Source organism: Staurois parvus, unplaced genomic scaffold (assembly GCF_062004578.1).
Source record: "Staurois parvus isolate SC_StPar_1 unplaced genomic scaffold, SC_StPar_1.0 ptg000671l, whole genome shotgun sequence".
Classification (NCBI taxonomy): Eukaryota; Metazoa; Chordata; class Amphibia; order Anura; family Ranidae; genus Staurois; species Staurois parvus.
Genome location: NW_028318467.1, coordinates 956,043 through 980,408, shown reverse-complemented (window position 1 = coordinate 980,408; position 24,366 = coordinate 956,043). Strand labels below are relative to the sequence as shown.

Genomic DNA, 24,366 nt, shown 5'->3' with positions numbered 1-24,366 from the left:
TTGTGCTAGAAGGTGGGATTAGTGTGGGGGATTTGTGTTACAAAGGGGGATTGGCGGAGGAGAAATTTGTGTTAGCAGGGGGGTTAGCGGGGAATTTGTTCTAGACGGGGGAATTGGGGGGGAAGAGGATGTGTGCTAGGAGGGGGGATTGGGGGAAGAGGGAGGACCTGAGGGGAATTTGTGCTAGGAGGGGGGATGGGGAAGGATTTATGCTAAGAAGGAAAATTTTGGGGAGATTTGTGCTAGGATGGGAAATTTGAGGGGGAAGGGAATGTGTGTACGGTGGGGTGATTTTCTTTTGGGGGGGGGGGGGGTGAGGGAGATTTGTGCTGGGAGGGGGGGTTTACACTGGGAGGAGAGGGGATTTTTGAATCTTTGGTGAGGATTTTGGCTTGAAGAAAGAATTTATGCTGGGGGGGAGCAGGCTGATTAGTGCAGTTTTGTATTTGTTTTGTCTATTTGAGGGGGAGGGATTTACGCTGACACAGGATGCTCACATGAGAGGGATTTATTTTATCAACCTCACCCTGGGAGCTAGATGACCTTGTCCTGGCAATGCCCACACCACAGACAGGGCAGTCAATAGGTCTCCTCCTCCCCACATAGCTGAGATCAGATTCCCTCACAGACAAAGCCTCAATGTGCCGTGTATAGCTGGCTGCTATGTTGCAGTTCTGACCCTTTTGTCTTCTCTGCTGACCCCTCTCCTTTACCCTGCTGACCCTCTGTAGCCTGCCCTACTGACCGCTGTCCTCCATCCTGCTGACTCCTGTACACTGCCCTTTTGACCCCCATTCTTCTCCTCTACTGCCCTAATAACCCCTGTTCTCCACCTGCTGACCCCTGTCATCTCTTCTGTTTACCCCTTGTCCTTTGCCCAACTGAACCCCTGTATACTGCCCTACTGACTCTTGTACACTGCTGACCTCCCATCCTATCCCCTGTACACTGCCTTTGTAACCCACTGTAAACTTCCCTACAATGTAATGGCCTCTGTACTCGGCCCTGCTAGCTCACTATGGCTGAGAGATAGGGTTAGCGGTTTGTAGGGCAAACCGCTTATTTAGCAAGAAACCTGTTAGCTGGATTTGCTGTATTCTCCATCATGGATGTGTTTTTACATGAAGAATCATAATAAAGTTGATTTTATCAGATGTGCGGCCAACCAGACTTTCCTTTGCTTTATGTCACAGACCCCATCAGGTGGAAGTGATTACGCCTGGTACTGTGTAGCTGAGGACTCAGAACACTAGAGGTCTGCTAGTTCTGCGTAATCAACTTTTAATCCACCTATTTTCAGTCTTTAAATTGGGATTCCCAATATTGGATCCAATACAGTTAAATAAACATTAGAACTGCCCTGCCAGTGGGTACTCACCTCATCTGGGTCAGACAGTTTAAATTCCCAGCCATCCCCCGTCCAGCTGATGAAAGACTGGCATGACTTGTCTGTAAGGAGCTCTAAGAGGAACTGCCAAAGCTGGATTGGTCCACTGCCTGGGAGAGACAAAAGAGAGAGGTCAGCATTGCCAGTATAATACACCATCATAGATGTCCTCACCACACATTCATAGAGAAGTTATATCCATTCTGACCCAACAGAATCCATCAGTAGTACAAGGTACAAGTAAGAGTTACAGAGCAGATAAGATCTGATTGGCTGATATGACCTCATGACTTAGTTCCATACACTGCAGCCATGCGGAAGAATCTCTAGAAAGCTTTCCCTGTTAAGTTCTCCAAATATTTAAAGCAGACTTAATCCTTAATAGGATGACATTTAGTTTGCTCAGCGCACTGTTCTCCTAAACTTCTGTTTTCACCCTTGTCCCATCTCAGTGCTGCTCGTCTCCTTCCACTACTTTCTCTGGGCTGCATATCTTTGCTCTGGACTTGCTTCCTGAGAGTGACAACAGTAGACCATCACTACGTCATGTGTCAGTACGGCCAATTGTAGTCACCTTCTGGGGTACATGTGACATGGTGACAATGCTGGAACACAGCTGGGAGGCCAGAACAAAGTACACAGCTAGTGCCTAAACAAGGACTTAATGGCAGGATCACCAAGGATTATTTTAACAAAGTTGCAGATTTTAACAGTTTGAAAACGACTTGTGAAACTCATGGAAGTAGGCAGCCATCTGCTGATGTGTGTCAGTGGTATGCCTGTGTTGTTCTCTCAATGTAGATAATCCATGGCGGATTCTTAATCACCTCCCTTGCAGCCATCTTGTACACTAGAACAATACGTCTACACACAGAGTGCTGCCCATGGGTCTTTGCGCTTTATTAGCAAGACATGTGACCAGTTGGATTCCTGAGCATGGCGCTGCTCTGGAAAGTCCCAGAGCAACCGCAAATTGACTGATAACAGCACGCCTCTGTCCTCCGCTGCAACCCAATGACCCATAACCTGAAAAGGGTTCAAAGACTGTAACCAGTCAATGGGACTCACATGCTATTCCTGTGCACAATGAAGCCTGTGTTAGGCCGCGGCCAGTGATGGCGGTCGCAGAAACAGTGATTATGCCCGTCACATGATAGGAATGCACTGTCCTCACTTGGAAAATATGTCTCCCCATTCAGCTTCAGGGGAACCCTGATTCTAAAAATACTGTTGGCCAGGGACAGAACCCCTATTCTGCTCGCCCGTCGCAGCTCTGTCTGGTCTCCAGATATATAATGGGCATTTTATCACAGTCGAAACACAACAGGCTTTAAAGTGCGCACAGAGACGGCAGCGGGTGGGACGGGGTGTGCATTTCAAATTCAGATCCTACAGCCCAAAGCTTGTCAGGTGCAGAGCATCTTCAAACTGCAACATGCTACTGGCTGCTTTAGTAATCCATAATTCACTGGATGGGGATTGAAACGCGTCCCGACCCATGCACACGTTTGGCTCCGTTTTTTCAGGCCGCAGCTGTTTTGCACAGTGACCGCAATCCCCAAGAGGGCCCTGCGAATGGAAAGTTCCCAGGCTCACAAGAGCGCTGTTTAAATAAGGAAATATTTCTGTAGATATCGCATGGCCTGACACTGGGGTAGTGACCCCTGCAGAGGCGCCTCTCGCCCTCTGTGCTGTGTTTAGTCTTTGTATACAGTAACTTTTATATACACACAGCAAACTGCACATCTGCCAGAAACAATTCACTCCATATAATCTGTCTATACGCCAGCGCCACAGCCTACTGCAGCCTCATCACCCTAACGGCTTTATTCTGAATCTCATTTAGTAGATGGCCAGTGATTAATGTGATAAACGTACAGGACAAAGAACACCTGCAGGGCTCCAACTGTTAAGGAACTACAAGTTTCAGCAGGACCTGCAGTGGTCAGGATGACATTCTCCTGCCATATCTACAATTGTCCTTGAATTGTAGAACTGTTCTTAAAGTAGATGTAAACTCTAACTTGATGACTTGTAGTTTTCTCTGTGTATCACAAGCAGTTGCCATATTTGTTTTTCTAAAACTCTTGTGTTCACCCTTTTCTCATCCTTTGTTACATCTCAGTCCTGCAGCCTCTTTGCAGCCACTTCCTGTCTAAATGCACTCCAGTGATGGTTACATGGCATTTCTCAGGGCAGGTTTCCTGATGGTGATAACACTGGACCATGCCTGTGTAATATGTGTTGAAATAGCCACTTGTAGTCTCCATGTGACAGGTTGCAAACAGAAGCACATAATTAGGAAATGATAATCATCCAGTAATAAAAAGTGCCCGAACAAGGACTTTCATGGCAAGGTCACCAGGGATTATTTTTAATTAAAGCTGCAGATAAAAAAATATTGAAAATGACATTACCATGCTACATCTTCTATGAGATTTTAGTGCGGGGTCTGCAACCTGTCGATCGCGATATACCTGTTTATTACAGCTGACAGGAGATCATGACCCAACATGCCTGACATCCTGATTGCCCCGGCCAACTGTTAGGCGAGCCACTGCCCAGATCACAGCGCACATGCAGAGCTGCAGCGGGGTGCTGAGTGCGCTCCTGCACTTGGCTCCAGCATGAAAAGTAATACATTCTGTCAGACGGAGGGATCTTCACCTGACAGATGGTTTCTAGTCCCAGCCTCTGACTGGTTGTCATTCAGAGACTAGGAGGCAGGAGAGTAAGAGAGAGACGTGCCGGTACCCTGCATGCAAGTACCAATTTGTTACAGTAAGCTGGGAGCGTTGGGTGGGGGGGGGGGTTAATAATTACATTAGTAATGTGCAGCATGAAGGGGTAATGTGTTGCCACTGGTCACTGATGCATTAGTGACCAGTGGCAGTTAATTAGTGGCACCAGGGTCAGTGTTAATAACCCCTTTATGCTGCAGCATGGAGGGGGTTGTTAAACAGTGCTACTGGTCACTAATGCAGCATAAAGGGGTAATTAACACTGACACTGGTGTCAATAATGCAGCACAAGGGGGTTAATTACTGCCACTGCCCACCAATAGGGAGGGTAGTTTGGAGTTGCACTAACACTGACCATTATTGCAGAGAGGCACCACAGGGTGGCAGGAGGGGGAGGGACCCCTTCTGCCACCTGTAAAAGCAATCCAGTGGCTAATTGACCACTAGGATTGCTTTTACAAAACACAGCATCACCTGTCCAAAAAAAACAATAACAGGATGATGCCTGTAGCTGCAAGCATCATCCTGTATACCACTTTAAACTGGCAAAGTGAATGTATGTTAGCCGGTCTTTAAGCTGGGATGCTACTTTAAAAAACACTTTAACCTAACTAGCCAGAAAATGCCCCTCCCCCTCTTAACACCTATGCTGACTAACCTATTTTCAGGCCGCCCCAATCTGGTTACATTCTCTCTTGTGTGAGCCAGCAGCGTATGTAGGGGAGAGGAGGGGATGCTGACAATAGCTTGGACAAGGGAACCTATGGGTGACATCACCGCTCCAGGATTTTATGAGCCGCTGTCAAGCACTCTCTCCTCTGCAGCTGCCACTGGCTGATATGGAGAAAATCACATGACTGAACCGGGGCAGGCTGAATATAGGCAAGTATATACTTTTTTTTTTTTTTTACAGTGACGTTTATATTTGTATCATTTTAATAAGTTTTCTTCATGCCCTCCTTTTTATCAGGGCCTTGCAAGTTAATTTCCTTAAACATTTTTTTAAAGGGGTGCTGCACCCCAGTGATCTTTGATCTCTTCCATATCGCTCCAATAGATCTCCACCTCTCAGAGGTGGCCTACCCCTGTAGTGATTGGTTTTGCATATCTTAACTTTGTCTGCCTATATCAGCAATGGGCAAACTACGGCCCGGCGGACCTTTTAATCCGGCCCGCGGAGCGTGGCAAACATTGCCTGTCAGGATGTGTGTAGGCGGGGCAGCGTGAGGAGCGGGGCAGCGTGAGGCGGGGCAGCAGGGGAGCTAGGCTCCTCTCACAGTCTGCCCTGAAGACCGGAACGGCGCGGGAACACGGCGAGAGGAACGTGCGGAGCAAAGGTAAGTGAATTGACACAATATGGGGAATGAATTACTATAGGGGGGATGAATTACTATAGGGGGGATTAATTACTATATGGGGGATGAATTACTATATGGGGGATGAATTACTATATGGGGGATGAATTACTATAGGGGGGATGAATTACTATGGGGGGATGAATTACTATGGGGGATGAATTACTATATGGGGGATGAATTACTATATGGGGGATGAATTACTATATGGGGGATGAATTACTATATGGGGGATGAATTACTATATGGGGGATGAATTACTATAGGGGGGATGAATTACTATATGGGGGATTAATTACTATGCTTACAATGGGGGAATATTACTATACTTACTATGGATGACACATACACATCATTCATCTACTCTTGGTCCGGCCCCCGGGTCCAATATATGAACCCATTGCGGCCCTCAAGTCAAAAAGTTTGCCCACCCCTGGCCTATATGCTTGTTAAACCTCTGAACCAAAATGTTTGTCAATCTGCAACTCAGAGACTGGTGTGTCTAGAGAGCCTCCCAACATGGTGTCTTTCTGTTGCTGAGGGGGCGGCTGTGATCACGAGGAGAATGCGTGCACTCTTTCTACACTCGTAGGGAAGGATGATGTCTATGTCTGTCTTGTGTACATATTTGTGGCTCAGGACAGTGCAGATGTATAGTTTGTGTATGTCCTCTGTGTTTAGGAAAGAGATTTGTTGCTAAGGGCTGTGTCCATATGTGAGCAGCCATTGCTGGGGCAGAACTCTATCCACAGGGACTGTGCACGGCATGAATTACTGTTTACAGCTGCAGATGTATGCAGAGAAAAATGAGGGAAGGACATCACCATCTCTCTTCCTCTGATGTGTATATAAATAATTATAAATCATTTTCTCTGCTTTCTATAAAACAGTTATTGAAATCATTGCTTACAAAAGAAAAACAGAGAGAAATTGCTACAATAAAGAATACAAGTAACCAGAGGTTAAGCATTTATATATAAACAATGTGGTGCTTCTAAACCACCAATATACAGTATAGGTATCTGATTCTTTGTATCTTTATTTCCTGTCACGTTTATAAGTATATCAAAATACTTATGTCACTGCATGGATGAATATCGATAGTTTAAAAGTGCTACATTGTGTGTGTGTGTGTATGGCAAGGCAACAGTCCTGCACTGACCAATCAATATAGCTTCAAAGGATCACTCCACAAAATGCCTAACTGGCATTCAAACTGACTCTGGAGACCCAGCCTACCTGCTGTAATTCTGCCAGTCACCTCTGCACCAACTGCCCTGCTACATGAATATTTTAGAAGACACATCTGTAAGGCTCTGAGACAGACAACCTGAAGCCTCAGCTTTGCCCCCCCTCTCACTCCAGTGATGCTCAACCCACTGCTTTGGGTTTGTACAGTATGATGTGATATTCCCCATAAAATTCAGGTTAATGTATATGGCAAGGATATATATTTATATATCCTGCTGTTTTCCCCCTGGGTAAATGCATCTCTCCTACCTCCACTCCTAACTCAGAATCGCTTTCACTCCTGTTATATTCAGAACAAATGGTGTATTTATATTTGTGTGTATGTTGAGCAGTCCTCACCTCCAGTTGCACCCAGTTTACGACTGTAGCCTGGTTCCTATGAGACATCCCCCACTATTCATGTGAGCCTTATCAGCTTCTAATTGGGGTGGAGTTGAATGCTCATTTGAGCATCTCCCTATAAATTTAGATCAGCTCATGGGGGGAGATCTCTGATGGGGGGCACAGTCTCTGACGGAGTGCGGCTTCGAAAGAGTGCGAAGCAGTTAAACACAGCAGTTGAACTAAAGCAGGAGAACATAAGCAGCAGAAAGACACAACAACAACAAGAAACTCTACTGCATGCTGGACAGACTGCAAGCAAACACCCTGGGAAACATCTCTTACATGCCTGAGTCCCACTCTGTGTACCTTTAAATAATACACTCCTCTTCATACTACTATCCTCTGTTCCCAAATCTCATTTCTGTACCCCTCTGCTCCACCCCAAAACTTGCACATCTCCCCTTCATTGCTATCATCTCCCTACTACTGCTCTCATCACCCCCCAAAATGCCTCTTCTACTCCTTCTCATTTTCCTCTCCTCCATTCCCAAAATCCATTCACTATATCCCTCTGCTCCTCCTAAACATTTGTATATTGTGTCCTCACTGCTTCCTTCGCCCCTCTATGGCACCCACCACCTCCTCCTATTATTCCGCTCTCCCACTGACCCCAACACCTCCACTAGGAGTTTCTCACGCTCCTGCACATCCCGCTCCCATGCCACCTTTCTCATTCTTCTCCTCCTCCTAGCCGCGGGAGACATCTCCCCGAATCCTGGCCCTCCACCACCTCCCTCACCCGCACAACACCCTCCCGCCTCCATGTCCTACCGCAACCCCCGCAACCTAGTATCTGTCCCCCTGCTCCCTAAAATCTCCCCCCCCCCCGTTTTCATGTGCACTCCTGAACGCCCGATCGGTGTGCAACAAGCTTACCGCCATCCACGACCTCTTTGTTTCCCGCTCCCTCAACCTCCTGGCGATCACGGAAACCTGGATCCAGCCCACTGACTCTACCTCCCCTGCTGCACTCTCCTATGGAGGTCTCACCTGGACCCACTCACCCAGGCCTAACGGTCGTAAAGGTGGTGGGGTTGGTCTGCTCCTGTCACCGCAGAGCACCTTCCGAGTCCTCCCAAACCCCCCCTCCCTATCCTTCTCCTCCTTCGAGGCCCACTGCGTCCGACTATTCTCCCCAACCCCCCTGAAGATTGCTGTGATATACCGGCCTCCTGGATCCATACCCCGCTTCCTGGATGACTTTTCCTCCTGGCTACCCTTCTTCCTCTCCTCTGAGCTACCCACCATCATTCTTGGGGATTTCAACATCCCTGTCAACCTTGACAACCCAGACACAGCCCGTCTCCTCCACTTAACCTCCTCCTTTGCACTTGCACAGTGCATACAATCCACCACCCACTCCGACGGTAATATCCTTGATCTTGTCTTCTCCAACCGCTGCGCTCCCCACAACCTCACTAACACCCCCTTCCCTCTCTCTGACCACAACCTGATCACCTTCTCTATCTCCTCGTCCTCCAACGCCTACCCCTCCAAATGTCACACTACTACCAGCCGTAACCTCCGCAACCTTAACCCTGCCCCCCTCCACTCTGCAGCTGATCAACTCCACGACCGCATCCTCCCCCTGTCCTGCCCCGACTTGGCTATGACTGCCTACAACAACGCGCTGTCAGCAGCCCTTGACTCACTAGCGCCTTTAACCACACGCAACATCAGACTCCGACCGCTCCAGCCCTGGCAGACTGATCACACCAAAACCCTCAAACGACGCAGTCGTGCCCTGAAGCGACTATGGCGCAAAACAAAATCCCAACAAGCTTTCACCTGCTACAAATCTGCCTTCCGCACCTACACGTCCTCCCTCCACGAAGCCAAACAAGCCTACTTCCTGACCCTCATCAAGGCCCTCTCCTCCAATCCTCGCCGACTCTTCTCCACCTTCAACTCTCTACTTTCTCCACCCCCACCTCCACCCAGCACCTCACTCACCGCCCTTGAGATTGCCAATCACTTCAAAAACAAGATTGACACAATTCGCAAGGACATTGCCGCAACTCACACCCCCTCTCAACCCGTCCCCTCTCACACAGCTACCCCCTCATCCCCCCTCCCCCTCGACATTACCCGCAGGGACTTCGTCACTGCTCAAACTCCCTCCAACCCCGTTCCCCCTCACTCAGCTACCCCCTCATCACCCCTCTCCCACGGCCCCACCACTGCTCTGACCTCCACTCCCACCCCACCCTACATTCCTCATACTGAAGCTCCCCCAACACTCCACACCTTTGACCTTACTACCATCGAGGAAGTCTCCAAGATCCTCTCTGATGCCCGCCTCACCACCTGCCCCCTCGACCCTATCCCCTCACATTTCCTACGACCTCCCTCCCCCTCCATCCTACGCTCCCTCACCCACATCTTTAATCTCTCCCTCTCCTCCGGCACTTTCCCCTCCCCACTGAAGCATGCACACATCACCCCCATACTTAAAAAGCCCTCCCTGGACCCCAATGACCCGAACAACCTCAGACCCATCTCCCTGCTCCCACTTACATCTAAACTCCTCGAGCGCCTCGTCTACACCCGCCTATGCTCTCACCTCAACAACAACAACCTCCTCGATCCCCTACAGTCTGGCTTCCGCCCCCTACACTCCACCGAAACCGCCTTACTCAAACTCTCCAACGACCTTCTAACCGCCAAAGCTAATGGCCACTATTCAGTGCTCCTACTCCTTGACCTCTCTGCGGTCTTCGACACAGTTGACCACCCCCTCCTCCTCAAAATACTACACTCCTTCGGCCTCAGAGATTCTGCTCTCTCCTGGCTCTCATCCTACCTGTCACAACGCTCTTTCAGCGTTGCCTATAATGCTACCACCTCCCCCTCACTCCCCCTCTCTGTTGGGGTCCCTCAAGGCTCTGTCCTTGGACCCCTTCTCTTCTCCATCTACACCTCCTCCCTTGGCCAACTCATACACTCTCACGGCTTCAACTACCACCTCTATGCCGACGACACACAAATCTATCTCTCAACCCCCCACCTCACCCCCTCGGTCTCTGCCCAAATCACACACCTACTGAGCGACATATCAGATTGGATGTCGCTCCACTTCCTTAAACTGAATCTCTCCAAAACCAAGCTCGTGTCTTCCCCCCAGCCCGAACCTCACCCCCCATTGACTTCTACATCACATCCAACAACGCCAATATCAAACCCGCTCTGCAGGCCAGAGTACTTGGTGTCATTCTGGACTCCAACCTATCCTTCCAGCCCCAAGTCCAATCTTTAACAAACTCGTGCAGACTCCACCTCCGCAACATCGCCAAAATCCGCACGTTCCTAACCCCAGAAACCACTAAGCAGCTCATCCACTCCCTCATCATATCACGACTCGACTACTGCAACTCCCCCCTCACTGGCCTGCCTCGCCGCTGGCTATCCCCGCTTCAGTCGATCCTGAATACGGCTGCCAGACTCATTCACCTTTCCAACCGCTCCATTTCCACCACCCCCCCTCTGCCAATCCCTCCACTGGCTTCCGATTGCGCAATGGATCAAATTTAAAATCCTAACGCTGACGTACAAAGCTGTCCACCATACTGCCCCGAACTACATCACTGACCTAATATCCAAGTACCGCCCAGCACGCACACTCCGCTCCTCACAAGACCTCCTTCTCTCTAGTTCCCTGGTCTCCTCCTCCCATGCCCGCCTCCAGGACTTCTCCAGGGTGTCACCCATCCTCTGGAACTCCCTTCCCCAACCCATCAGATTATCACCTACTCTCCTCTCCTTTAGGCGCACCCTGAAAACCCACCTCTTCAGGGAAGCCTACCCCACCCCCTGCTAACTTGCTGACCTCCTCCACTCTTCCTACCACTCCATCCCCCACAGCTATCTCCTCCTGTACCACTATCCCATCCCTTCTAGATTGTAAGCTCGAAAGAGCAGGGCCCTCGATCCCCTCATGTTTTGCATTGTATTGGTATTGTTCTGTCACATGTTCTGTCCCCCTTTGTAATGTACAGCGCTGAGTGAACTATTGGCGCTTTATAAGTACTGTATAATAATACTGTATAATAATATATATATATAAATTCTTTAAAAATCATACAATGTGATTTCCTGATTTTTTTTTAAATTCTGTCTCTCAGAGTGGGAATGCACCTACAATGTGAATTTCAGAACCCTCCATGATTTCTAAGTGGGAGAACTTGCAAAATCGCAGGGTGTTCAAATACGTGTGTGTGTGTGTGTGTGTGTGTGTGTACACACTGTATTGTCAAGGTATTGGTCGGCCTGCCTTTACACGCACATGAGCTTTAATGGCATCCCGGTCGTGGTCCGTAGGGTTCAATATTGAGTTGGCCTGCCCTTTGCAGCTATAACAGCCTCAATTCTTCTGGGAAGGCTGTCCACAAGGTTTAGGAGGGTGTCTATGGGAAGGTTTGACCATTCTTCCAGAAGAACATTTGTGAGGTCAGGCACTGATGTCAGATGAGAAGGTCTGGATCGCAGTCTCCGCTCTAATTCATCCCAAAGGTCTTCTATCAGGTTCAGGTCAGGACTCTGTGCAGGCCAGTAAAGTTCCTCCACCCCAAACTCGCTCATCCATGTCTTTATGGACCTTGCTTTGTGCACTGGTGCGCAGCCATGTTGGAACAGGAAGGGACCATCCCCAAACTATTCCCACAAAGTTTGGAGCATGAAATTGTTGAAAATGTGTTGGCATGCTGACGCCTTAAGAGTTCCCATCACTGGAACCAGGGGGCCAAGCCCAACCCCTGAAAAACAACCCCACACCATACCGTTCTCCTGGTAACTGCCAAACCTAGACAGGTTCATCAGATTGCCAGACAGAGAAGCGTGATTAGTCACTCCAGAGAACACGTCTACACTGTTCTAGAGTCCAGTGGTGGTGTGCTTTACACCATTGCATCCAACGCTTTTGCATTTCACTTGGTGATGTAGAGCTTGGATGCAGCTGCTCAGCCATGGAAACCCATTCTATGAAACTCTCTACGCACTGCTGTTGTGCTAATCTGAAGGTCACATGAAGTTTGGAGGTCTTTAGCTATTGATTCTGCAGACAGTTGGTGACTGGGCACTGTGCACTTCAGCATGCGCTGACCCCACTCTGTCATGTTACATGGCCCACCACTTTGTGGCTGAGTTGCTGTTATTCCCAGTTTCTTCTACTTTGTTATAATGCCAGTTGACTGTGGGATATTTAGTAGCAAGGACATTGCACAGGTGACAACCTATCACGGTACCACGCTTGAACTCACTGAGCTCCTAAGAGTGACCCATTTTTTCACAAATGTTTGTAGAAGCAGTTTGCATGCCTAGGTGCTTGTTTTTCTACACCTGTGGCCATGGATGTGATTGGGACACCTGAATCCAATGATTTGTAGGGGTGTCCGAATACTTTTGGCAATAATATATATTTATTTATTTTACTTTGGCATAGTTGCAATGTTTGCTGGATAATCTTATCAGTTGTCTGACTGGTTGTAATAAGATCTTGGTAGGGTTGCACTTGCCTAATTATCACGGAGATTGCAATAAATGTATACCCAGCAGTTACATCTCATATGTATGTGAATACTGTAACTCTCCTATGATATGCACACATAGATATGTACCTGGTGTACAAAGCTGTGTCATGGTGACCCCTGTGTAATTCTTCTCTGTGCTGGGTGGTTAGTAAGTGCACCATAGTGTAGCATGTATAGAGCGAACATCTCAGATAAGATCAACTCAGTCACACAGAAGGTGTGAAAGTGAACTGTGACAGAAACCTCTAGCTGCTTCTCACATTGCTCAGGGCAACTTATCAAAGTGAAAAATCACGACCCAATTTAAAATGCTGCAGAAATGGAGCTAATTCTGCAAGGTGCTAAGTGGGTGGACCGAGAAGTGTCTCCACCACCTTAGTTTCATCATCCATGCTGGCTGAATGAAGAATCTGAGAAATTCTAAGTATTAGACAAAGTAAAAATGTCACCATGAGGCCACAGGATCACAGCTGTGCCCAACAGTTTCTCCTATTGTTCCTCTACTATGGGCCTTTACATGCCCCCCCCCCCCCCCCACACACACACACACACACACACACACTGTGGACCCATATACTTTCAAGTCCTGTTCTTCTATACCTCTCTATGTACTCATGAACCTTCAAATGTCCTCTTCCATTATCAAATTTTATACCTCTAAATGTACTCCCATCTATGAACCCTTATCCCTCAAATTGTCCTCCCCCACTTCCAGCCCAGTAAATACTAAATGCTCTCCCCTATTTTTGTCTATATGCCTCCAAATATTCCCACCTACTACACTCCACTATGGGCTCATGTACCCACAAATATTTCCCTACTTTACCCCACTATACAGGTGAAACTCCAAAAATTAGAATATCGTGCAAAAGTTCATTTATTTCAGTAATGCAACTTAAAAGGTGAAACTAATATATGAGATAGACTCATTACATGCAAAGCAAGATAGTTCAACCCGTGATTTGTCATAATTGTGATGATTATGGCTTACAGCTCATGAAAACCCCAAATCCACAATCTCAGAAAATTAGAATATTGTGAAAAGGTGCAATATTCTAGGCTCAAAGTGTCCCACTCTAATCAGCTAATTAAGCCATAACACCTGCAAAGGGTTCCTGAGCCTTTAAATGGTCTCTCAGTCTGGTTCAGTAGGAATCACAATCATGGGAAAGACTGCTGACATGACAGTTGTGCAGAAAACCATCATTGACACCCTCCATAAGGAGGGAAAGCCTCAAAAGGTAATTGCAAAAGAAGTTAAATGTTCCCAAATGATGTATCAAAGCACATTAATAGAAAGTTATGTGGAACGGAAAAGTGTGGAAGAAAAAGGTGCACAAGCAGCAGGGATGACCGCAGCCTGGAGAAGATTGTCAGGAAAAGGCCATTCAAAAGTGTTAGGGACTTTCACAAGGAGTGGACTGAGGCTGGAGTCAGTGCATCAAGAGCCACCACACACAGACAGATCCTGGACATGGGCTTCAAATGTCGTATTCCTCTTGTCAAGCTGCTCTGAACAACAAACAACGTCAGAAGCGTCTTACCTGGGCTAAAGAAAAACATACCTGGTCTGTTGCTCAGTGGTCCAAAGTCCTCTTTTCTGATGAGAGCAACTTTTGCATCTCATTTGGAAACCAAGGACCCAGAGTATGGAGGAAGAATGGAGAGGCACACACTGCAAGATGCTTGAAGTCTATTGTGAAGTTTCCAGTCTGTGTTGATTTGGGGAGCCATGTCATCTGCTGGTATTGGTCCACTGTACTTCATTAAGTCCAGGGTCAACGCAGCCGTCTACCAGGAGGTTTTGGAGCACTTCATGCTTCCTTCCGCAGATCAGCTTTATGGGGATGCTGACTTCATTTTCCAGCAGGACTTGGCACCTGCCCACACTGCCAAAAGCACCAAAACCTGGTTCAATGACCGTGGGATTACTGTGCTTGATTGGCCAGCAAACTCGCCTGACCTGAACCCATAGAGAATCTATGGGGCATTGCCAAGAGAAAGATGAGAGACATGAGACCGAACAATGCAGAAGAGCTGAAGGCCGCTATTGAAGCATCCTGGTCTTCCATAACACCTCAGCAGTGCCACAGGCTGATAGCTTCCATGCCACGACGCATTGAGGTAGTAATTGCTGCAAAAGGGGCCCAAACCAAGTACTGAGTACATATGCATGCTTATACTTTTCAGAGGTCTGATATTGTTCTATGTACAATCCTTGTTTTATTGGATGCATGTAATATTCTAATTTTCTGAGATTGTGGATTTGGAGTTTTCATGAGCTGTAAGCCATAATCATCACAATTATGACAAATCACGGCTTGAACTATCTTGCTTTGCATGTAATGAGTCTATGTCATATATTAGTTTCACCTTTTAAGTTGCATTACTGAAATAAATGAACTTTTGCACAATATTCTAATTTTTCGAGTTTCACCTGTACATCTAAATGTCTCCTCTACTATACCCCACTATGAATCTGTATACCTCCAAATGTCCTCCCTCAGTAAGGGCCCATATACCCCCAAAGGTGGCCCCGACTTTACCCCACTATAGGCACATATTCCTATGTGTCCCCCCTACTAATCCAACTATGGGCCCATATACCTCCAATCTTAGCTCATACTAAACCCACATACGACTTGTATAATTCCAAATGTGCCCTTTCGACTATGGGCCTGTATATCTCTAATGTTCCCTCTTCTATACCCAACTGTAGGTTCGTATACCTCTTAATGTTCTTTTCCAGCATGCCCTAGCAGGGGCTCATATACATGCAAATGTTTGCCCACATTAGGCCCATATTCATCCAGATGTTCACCTGCTATCCTTCACTATGGCCTGTCCACCTTTGCTCTCAAACATCCACCCTTCCCCTATTATACCCCTCTACTGTCCGATATAGCTCCAAGTGTTCTCCATACGACACCAAACTACTGAGATGTATACCTACAAATGTACCCCCCTACTATATCCTACTACAGGCCTGTATATCTCCAAATTTCTTTCCTATTACACCCCCCAATTGTTGCCACTGTGAGCCCATATACCTCCAATTGTTCCATGTTGACAAGTAATTCCCACTACAGACCTATGTGTCTTCCAATACCTTTACCTCAAACCTTCTCAAGTACACCCAGTTTAGACCTGTATGTTTCCAAATTTACCTGCCACTATGGGCCCATATGTCTTGAAATGCCCCCCCCCCACACACACTGCCTGTACTACAACCCACTGGAGATCTGTATATGTCCTGACATCTTGATATCTCCTCCCCTCATACATGCTACATTAGGCCCGCTTCTTCTGTCACACATTGTCAGCCTACCTGTGTATCCTGCAAGGGCAGCAGCAGGGATGACTGGCTTGTCTTTATTCAGCTCGGCTCGGTCCCTCACATAGTCCTTGAAGGTTCCTTTTGGTTTGTGGTTGGGCAGTGCAGGCTGGTAATCCTCCGAGTCAAAGCTGTCATACGATGGGACACGCTGCAGGCTATTGTACGAAGACTGGCTGCTCCATGACTGAGTGAGGCGGTCACAGCTGTCGTGACTCTCGATACTCTCAAATGACTCCTGTCCGCCAAGCTTGCCTGTCCACAAACACCAGCCCGTTACTTAAATGACAGCTGAAACCCTGACAAAACAATGTCTCGCTATTGTGAAGTCCTGTCTGTGGTGTCGGCCTTAAGTGGCATTGACTTGTGGCAAACGGGTTGCTTGCCCACAGCAACCAATCAGCTGTTTTCCTACATTGCACAGTCTGTGCTAGAAGTATGATAGGTGACACAGACACTAGGCTTTAAAGTGTTACTAAACCCACAACAGTAAAATCTGTCTGTATATGCAGTAAAACATGCTTGTTATACTCACTGTGGAACCTAAGTGGTTAATCCTGTGCATTGTGTAAAAATGCTGTTTGATCTTGACTTCTCTGATCCTCCCCTTCTTCCAGTGCCCCCCAATTATCTCCTGATAAGACATATCCTGTGGAGCCACTCTGCATGTACTCAATTTGGTGTGTATTGCTAGAGGTTTTTTTTTTTCTTGGGAAAGTGCATGTGATCAGCACAGGGCCAATCAGCACTGTTCAAACAGAGGTCAGGGGTTCTGCACCCTCCTAGAGAAAACTCCTCCTACAAGCTATAACCAGTGCTCTGTTGAACACTGATAGAAGTCACAAGACTGCTCTAACCACTGATGAAAAAAGGTATTTACGGTAGCAATTTATATTTACTAAAATAATTGCATTTCCATGTTCTGTGTCCTGTGGGAGATCAGATCTAGTGAATGCAGAGTCCGGGGTTTAGTAACACTTTAAGGGTCATCTCTGTCATAGTGGACATGCTCCGTAAATATTTAATATCAGAGGAGTTGTATGTCAGATATTACCCAGTTTAACATGGACATGACAACATTTAAACTAAACTTGGTGAAAGGTGGAATGAACGTTGTCAGTTACTTTGCTGTTTCCCACATGACTAGCCAGGCCCATTGCATGTCATCTGTCATATCTGTTGTTTAGCTGAGCTGGGCAGCCAGTCACATTCTCCCTATTTGTTATTTTACCAGAGCCAGTTGCATTGAACTGGTTGCCATCAATGAATAGGTTTTTCTACTTTGCTAACAGACACACAGAATTTTAAATATTAAAAATTTACATTAGAATCTTCAGAAGATTCTGAACTGCCTGCCAGCTCCAAGCAAACAGGATTAGCATGGCAATACATTGAATTTTGAAAAATTGTGCCAAACGGTAAAACTCCTAAAAATGAGTTAGAGAAGCCAATTTCTAATAAATAAAAATACTTGAATGGGGCCCCAGTGTGGCAAGTTGTATGTCTGTCCAACTTGGGTCAGGCTGTGGCTATCAGAACTCAGGATACAGTCTGTGGATCCCCCTTACCTCGGCTGATCCTGCCCACACACATGTTGTCCGGTGACACCACCTCCTGCTTGATAGTGAAGTAGTCTCCCTGGAGAGAGTCAGGCTGTAGGGGGTCTCTCAGGATGGGGGTGGGGTAGTCTGTCTCATATTTCAAAGACAAGAGTTCCTCTGAGCTGATGGGGTGGAGAGTCTGGTAGGATTCTGTGATAAAGCTGGGCTCTGAGAACTCCGAGGGGGGAACGCACTGTGCATGTTCACTTCCGTAACCTGCAACCGAGGACAAGACTGATGTTACCGAGATGATACAAGACATGGCTTTTGACATAAAAATTTAAACAAATGTTGACCTTAACTGGATTACATTTTGATTGCTCTCTGAAATTTGTGCAATTACTTGTTTTAAAGATAAAATTATGATTTTAACCTTTTTCCCCTCATTGTTGAATGTCAGTGTTGCTGATCTATTGCAGCAACTTCTGGTCTAGATGCACTCCAGTGATGGGTGCATGGCATTTCTCAGGTCGAGTTTCCTGCGCTTCAAACACTGAAGGGCTTGTGTATAGGTAAGCATGGTTCTCCTGGGGAGAAATTCAACTCTAAAAATAAAGAGAATTGCTAGGTGGGAAGGATTGTTTGCAAAAAAAGACATGCAAAGTCTATTCTGTCAAAAGACTTCTTCCTCTTTCTGGTAGCATGTTTATATGTTCTGTATACACGGTGTGGTGCACATGGCATGCAGGGTACACACTAGGATCATTTTCGGCATCTATAAGAAGTGCCAGTTTCTGAAAACTATGGAACTTGCGGGCGCATGTGCAAGAGCTACATCATCCACTGCCAGGGGAGATGGCAGTGGTAGGAGAAACAACAGTAACAGGTAGCTGTGTGCCATAGTCTGCAAGTAAACTGTGAATACCTGCAGATTATGGCAAAAGCTCACTGCCAATGTTTACTTCTGCTTTACTCAAACCCTGGCACAAATTCAGCTTCCCTCACCTGGCACCATTTTTTAAATACATTTTTTATTTATGAATTTAGTCTCTTTCATAAGAAAGAAAGAAGCAGACATAGTATCCATTATAAAACAAAATGCAGTATAGAATATCATTTGTTCTTCTTAATTGAACTAGCATCAAGTCAGAAACAGTAACTGTAAATAAATTTTAACTGCACAGCACCTGAGCACCACAAACCAAAAATGCTATTTAATTAATTGTTAATATTCAAAGCAATCTCCCCCATCCATCCATGTATCCATGCTTTATTTTGCTTAGAAATCATTTTGAAAAACAACCCCTGGCATTTCTGGCAGTGGCCATCTTGAATAAGGTGATTGATGATTCATGTAGTATTTACTTCCTGGAATCCATCTGCCCATAGCTCAGGCATTGGCTTAGCTAAGAACCCTCCCTCCCCTCCTGAAGACTCCTGGGATGTATGACATCATTTTCCTAGGCAAAGAAACCAGGAAGAAACTGAAGAAATGTAAAAAAAAAAAAGTTTAACACAAGTGAATATATACTTTCTTGTCTATGTGGTAATGCTAGCGGCACAAGGATTAAAAACAGTCAATGTTGGTTGAGAGAATGAAGTTCCACTTTAATAAGATAGATACTCATATACTATATAACTGTATTAAGTGATGTAGAGAAAGGGATGCAACAATCCTTCTGGTTTAATTCTGATAACAGTTTTACATACAAGTTGTTGAATTTATTTTTAAATATATTTTTATATGAACCAAGGAACAGAAATCTAAAGTAAAGGTTCTGGCAACATTTTTTACATATTTTTTAAGGATACAGATAATGTAATAGAGATGGCAGTGGACTGAAGCTTTCAGGACCTGGGTGTCCTTCCCAGTATACATATATTGTTCAGATTTGGGGGTCTAATTGCTTTCAAAATGATCATTCTGTGAAAAAAGTACCTTACATCAGCCTTTTTTAACCAGGGGTGCTTCAGGCTTCTTCAAGGGTGCCTTGGCAAAATGCCTACACGTTGGGCAGCCAGCCAGTAGGTGGATCAAGCCTGCCTTTTAGTACACAAAGCCACAGGCTTTCATTGTGCACTTTTACAACCTTCTAGCTGCCAGCTTCCTAACAACCAATGACATCATCAGTTGATAAGGAGGATGTTGAGTGCCTGCACAGCATCCTTGTTTGCCCCTACCCTGCTCCTCTCCATTAGAATGGGGTCACATTAGCTGAGTGAGGGAGAGAAACACTGAAATACTGTCAGTACCAGTGTGCAAAGGTATATTTGCTTTGGAAGAATAAATCACCTCTAACATTGAGTGTGCTACAAGTGTGGATGTTGCTGCGTTATGTTAAACTATTAGAATAGGGTTTTTTTACATTTTAGAATGGGTGCCTTGGGATTGTGCAGAAGGTTAATGGGTGCCTTGACTGTAAAAAGGTTGAGTAACACTGCCTTACTCTATGATGAAATGGCCACCACAGAATGCTCTTATATATTGTCCTGTAGGGCACTCTAAGAGCAGTGTGCACAGCAAACCTTTCTAAAGCTTTTGACTAGTTTCAGCAGCTTTTATTAAAGCCTTTAAAGAAAACTTTAGTTCCAATATCAAGTAGTTAAAGTTCAGCTCTTTGACCACTCAAGGCTGTACACATGCCACAACAAAAGTTAAACAGCATGCCACTTTGGTCAGTGCTGCTGCTGAACACGAGTAATGCAGTTCTATTGGGCCACACCAGAAAAGCATCTCCACTGTGGGCAATGCACACAATTGCACCATGGTAGTACATAAATTAGAAGTATAACTCAGGTGGTAAAGAGGTGACATCTCACCTCCTCACCGCCTTTGAAACACCTCTGTAAAGCATTGGAACGTGCCTGCCGCACATGTGAACAAGGAGTAAACCCAGAAGGTTGTTAGCGCTAAAATGAATTTCTCTTTCTGTGTTCTCAATTTCTTTCATTACAATATTCTCAGATACTAAATACCTTGTTGATCCTGGTATTTCCCTCTACTTCCTTATTTGCAGTGGCAATCCAGTTGATCCTCCATCTTTAGCATTGACACCCTCACTGCGCATGATCTAGTTTTCCCCTTGGTGGATGCAAAGCTCTGAGCCCAAGCTTTAAATGAAGAAAGCACATCGCTGGTATCCCTTTAGACATACATGTCTCTCCCTGCTGGATGCTGCAGATATTATCTGTCAGCAGGTAGGAACATGCACATCTTATAGAATGCCAAGGATGTGTTCTTTCATATAAGATTCAGACACTCCGCTTCTTCACATGCTGAAACTAATCTCTGCCCCTGTATCAGACAATGAGATCTAGGGGAACATGGCCTCAAGATAAGAGGCAAAAAAAATTGGTTTAGTGAAATTATGCACTTTGTGGACAGTTATTGTACACTTTAACATCCCCTAACTGGACCCAAAGAGTGTTTAAACACTTCAGCAAAGTTGAATGAAGCTTGTCAAATGCTCTACAAATGCTTAGCACAGGCATTCTGTACACCCTTATCTTATACAAGCTAAAGCCCGTGTGTACAAGGCATAGTCATGCTATTTTACCCAAGTCAGAGGGTTCTGGAAATACTCACTGATAAAGTAGTCGGTGGTGTATCTGGGCTCAGGATAGGCAGGGGTCAGCTCACTTGTCTGGTACAATTTGGAGTCTAACAGAAAAATTACAAGAAAAAAAAAACATTAGACAAGGACCCAGACATCACTTTTTATCTCTGCAGATATAAATGGCAATTTTAATAAAGCAGGATGTGATTTATGGCAGAACTAACATAGAAAGTTCTCTCCAGTACCATGTACCCACTGCCTGCATCACTGTCATATGACAAGAATACAGAGAGGTCACACATTCCTAAAAATGGCAGACATGATACTGCACAGTGTAATTATACTGGAAGGATTATCTGGGAGTTCAGAAGTTTTTGCTGTGATATAAGGATTGGTAGCTTCGGTTTTACCTTTTGTCTGCTGGAAATGCATGTAGTTCGATGAGAGGCCTTCATAATGATGGGACAGTCTCTCAGTATCTCTTGGTTGGGCGGGGGCAGGCAGCTTGTCTTTATCCATGTTAATGCAGACCTTGAACCGCAGTGGCAAGATCCGCTTATCCATAGTGCCCCCTTCCCAACTCCTAAAATGCTGCATAAACCTGTGTGGGCAAAAATAGATAATGTACTTACCTTTCCTGGCCTTCTGTAGTGCAAGGGGTGACATCATCCTCCAGCCAACAAGATACCTGGGAATGTGGAGTAGCCCAAATCTCACAAGAATTTGCTGCAGCACAGTGCAGGATCACTTCTTTTTGAGACTTGGGGTTATTTAAAATGCAACTTGAATAAGAAGATCCAGCCAATGAGGTGGAGAGTCAACTATAATATGTTGATTTTGTTTTTGCTGGGAGTGTGAATACGGTCTGTTTTCAGAAGGAATTCACTGCAATAAAATTCACTCAGAAGCACAATTGTGTCAACGCCAGGCAACTGCGCTTGTTTGTGGTAGATTGACCTTTTCTGATTACCCAATTTTCCCAGTGCAAGACCCTGGACCAATGCCTGGCTCCCTGTCATTTACATAAATGTTCAGCATTTTATTGAGTACTATGTGGGAGTCTGATAAACCGAAAATCTGCTGCCAAGAAACAAATGTTCACAAGTAAACCGTTCCAAGGCAGATAGACAGGTTCACTTTCCTGGTTTCTTGGTTGTGGAAGGCTCATGTATGGACCCAGAGGCAGCTCGATGTGGCAAAGTAACTAAAACAAAGACATGCTTGCAAAGTAAGGTAACGCAAACACATAGCAGCCAATCAAATTCCCTTTCAGCAAGAAGTGAATTCTGATTGGTGGCTGTGGGTTACTGCACATCACTGCGGCTCACTACACCGCCATACTCTGTGGGGTTAGTAGCCCCCGTTTATATGGCTGAAACTGTGTTTTACTTACTGCAGATAAAACAGAACTCCTGATAAAACTGCCACTGAATTTTCAAGTTCAGCCCTATATTCTGTGTCCTGTACATATTATATGCAGCCCTTTGGATTTATCAAGGGCCACATATAAGCCCACCAATAACTTTTAAATTAACGACCACTCCCCTACATGGTTTAATAAACTCATAAATCATTGCTAAGAGGAAGGATTGAAAGTAAATTGATCAATGCAACCTCATACATACTATATAGGTGAAAGTATATTGATCCCTCTCCCATTGATGCAGTACAGGAGTTTCCAGTAAAAGATGCTGTTAATACGAAAACATACATTTAGACAATTAGCATTTTAGACTATTTTGAGCTCCCAGCCTTGTGGTAACAGTTTGGGGAAGACCATTTCATGTTCCAGTATAACTGTGCCCCTGTGTACAAAGGCAGCTCCATAAAGACATGGTTTGAACAGTTTTGTCCTGAACAGAGCCCTAACCCCAATTCTACTGAACACCTTTGGAATGAATTGGACTGCCTATTGTGAGTCAGGTCTTCTCGCACAGACACACTTCAATATTTTGTGCAAGGCCTTTAGAGTGAAAGCTGTTATAGACGGGGTGTGGGAGGCAATTCCATTCTAATGTCCATGATTCTGGAATGGGATGTCCAAGAGCAGGGGTCTCCAAAATTTCAAAATAAAGGGCCAGTTTACTGCCCTTTAGACTTTAGGGGCGCTGGAATGGCCAGTGGGAGTAAAAAATGCTCCAGTATCAGTGGGAGTAAAAAAATACATATGAGTTGATTAATCCAAACTAAGGAAGAGTGAAAAATCTGGTGCAGCTGTGTATGATAGCCAATCAGCTTCTAACATCTGAGTTGTTTTTTTAATCTTTGACAAAAAAATCTGGATCGGATTGGTTTATATGCAGAACTGCACCAGATTTTGCACTCTCCAGTTTCAGTAAATCAACCCCATATTGTCTGTAGTCTGTGAAAGAAGGAATAGTGCCCCATCATTGGTATCATTGGGAGGAATAGTGCCCCATCATTGGTATCATTGGGAGGAATAGTGCCCCATTATTGGGAGGAATAGTGCCCCATCAATTATTGGGAGGAATAGTACCCCGTCATTGATATTAGTTGAATAAATAGTGCCCCATCATTGGCATTATTGGGAGGAATAGTGCTCCATCAATGGTATTAGTTGGAGGAATAGTGCCCTATCATTAGTATTGGATGATTAGTACCCAACTGTTTATATCAGTAGGAGAAAATATGTCCCTTTGCTGGTGTCAGTGGGGGAAAAATGCCCCATCATTGGTGGCAGTGGAAAGAAAAAATGTCCTATTGTTAGTGTCAGTGAGAGGAATGGTCTCTACTGTTGGTGTCAGTGGGAAGAATGGTGCCTCCTTGTTGGTGTCAGTGGGAGGAATGGTGCCTCCTTGTTGGTGTCAGTGGGAGGAATGGTGCCTCCTTGTTGGTGTCAGTGGGAGGAATGGTGCCTCCTTGTTGGTGTCAGTGGGAGGAATGGTGTTGTCTCCTTGTTGGTGTCAGTGGGAGGAATGGTGCCTCCTTGTTGGTGTCAGTGGGAGGAATGGTGTCTCCTTGTTGGTGACAGTGGGAGAAATGGTGCCTCCTTGTTGGTGTTAGTGGGAGGAATGGTGCCCCAAGGGCTAGACTAAGGCAAGCAATGGGCCACATTTGGCCCACGGTCCGCAGTTTGGAGACTAATATCCAAGAGGATCATATTGGTGGTCAGATATCAACAGACATTTGGCCATATAGTGTAGCTAGGAGCAGATTTCTAAGCTATGTTAATTCCCATCAATACAAACACCTGATATTCTTACTCCTTCTGGTGATAATTACATACTAACTTTTGGAAAAATTCAAGTTCAACTTAGAAATGAGACAAGC

The 24,366-nt window shown here is 45.6% G+C and overlaps 1 protein-coding gene across 1 annotated transcript in view; it reads right to left on the bottom strand.

Annotated features, from left to right (window-relative positions):
- Nucleotides 1-24,366, bottom strand: part of ETS1 (ETS proto-oncogene 1, transcription factor) — a 57,694-nt gene that overhangs the window by 6,685 nt on the left and 26,643 nt on the right. Inside the window, exons 4-7 of the mRNA XM_089652097.1 lie at nucleotides 21,105-21,179; nucleotides 17,546-17,794; nucleotides 15,972-16,232; nucleotides 1,379-1,497 (exon numbers count right to left, since the gene is read on the bottom strand). Coding sequence (XP_089508223.1) covers nucleotides 1,379-1,497; nucleotides 15,972-16,232; nucleotides 17,546-17,794; nucleotides 21,105-21,179 — 704 coding nt within the window. The remainder of the gene's footprint in view (nucleotides 1-1,378; nucleotides 1,498-15,971; nucleotides 16,233-17,545; nucleotides 17,795-21,104; nucleotides 21,180-24,366) is intronic.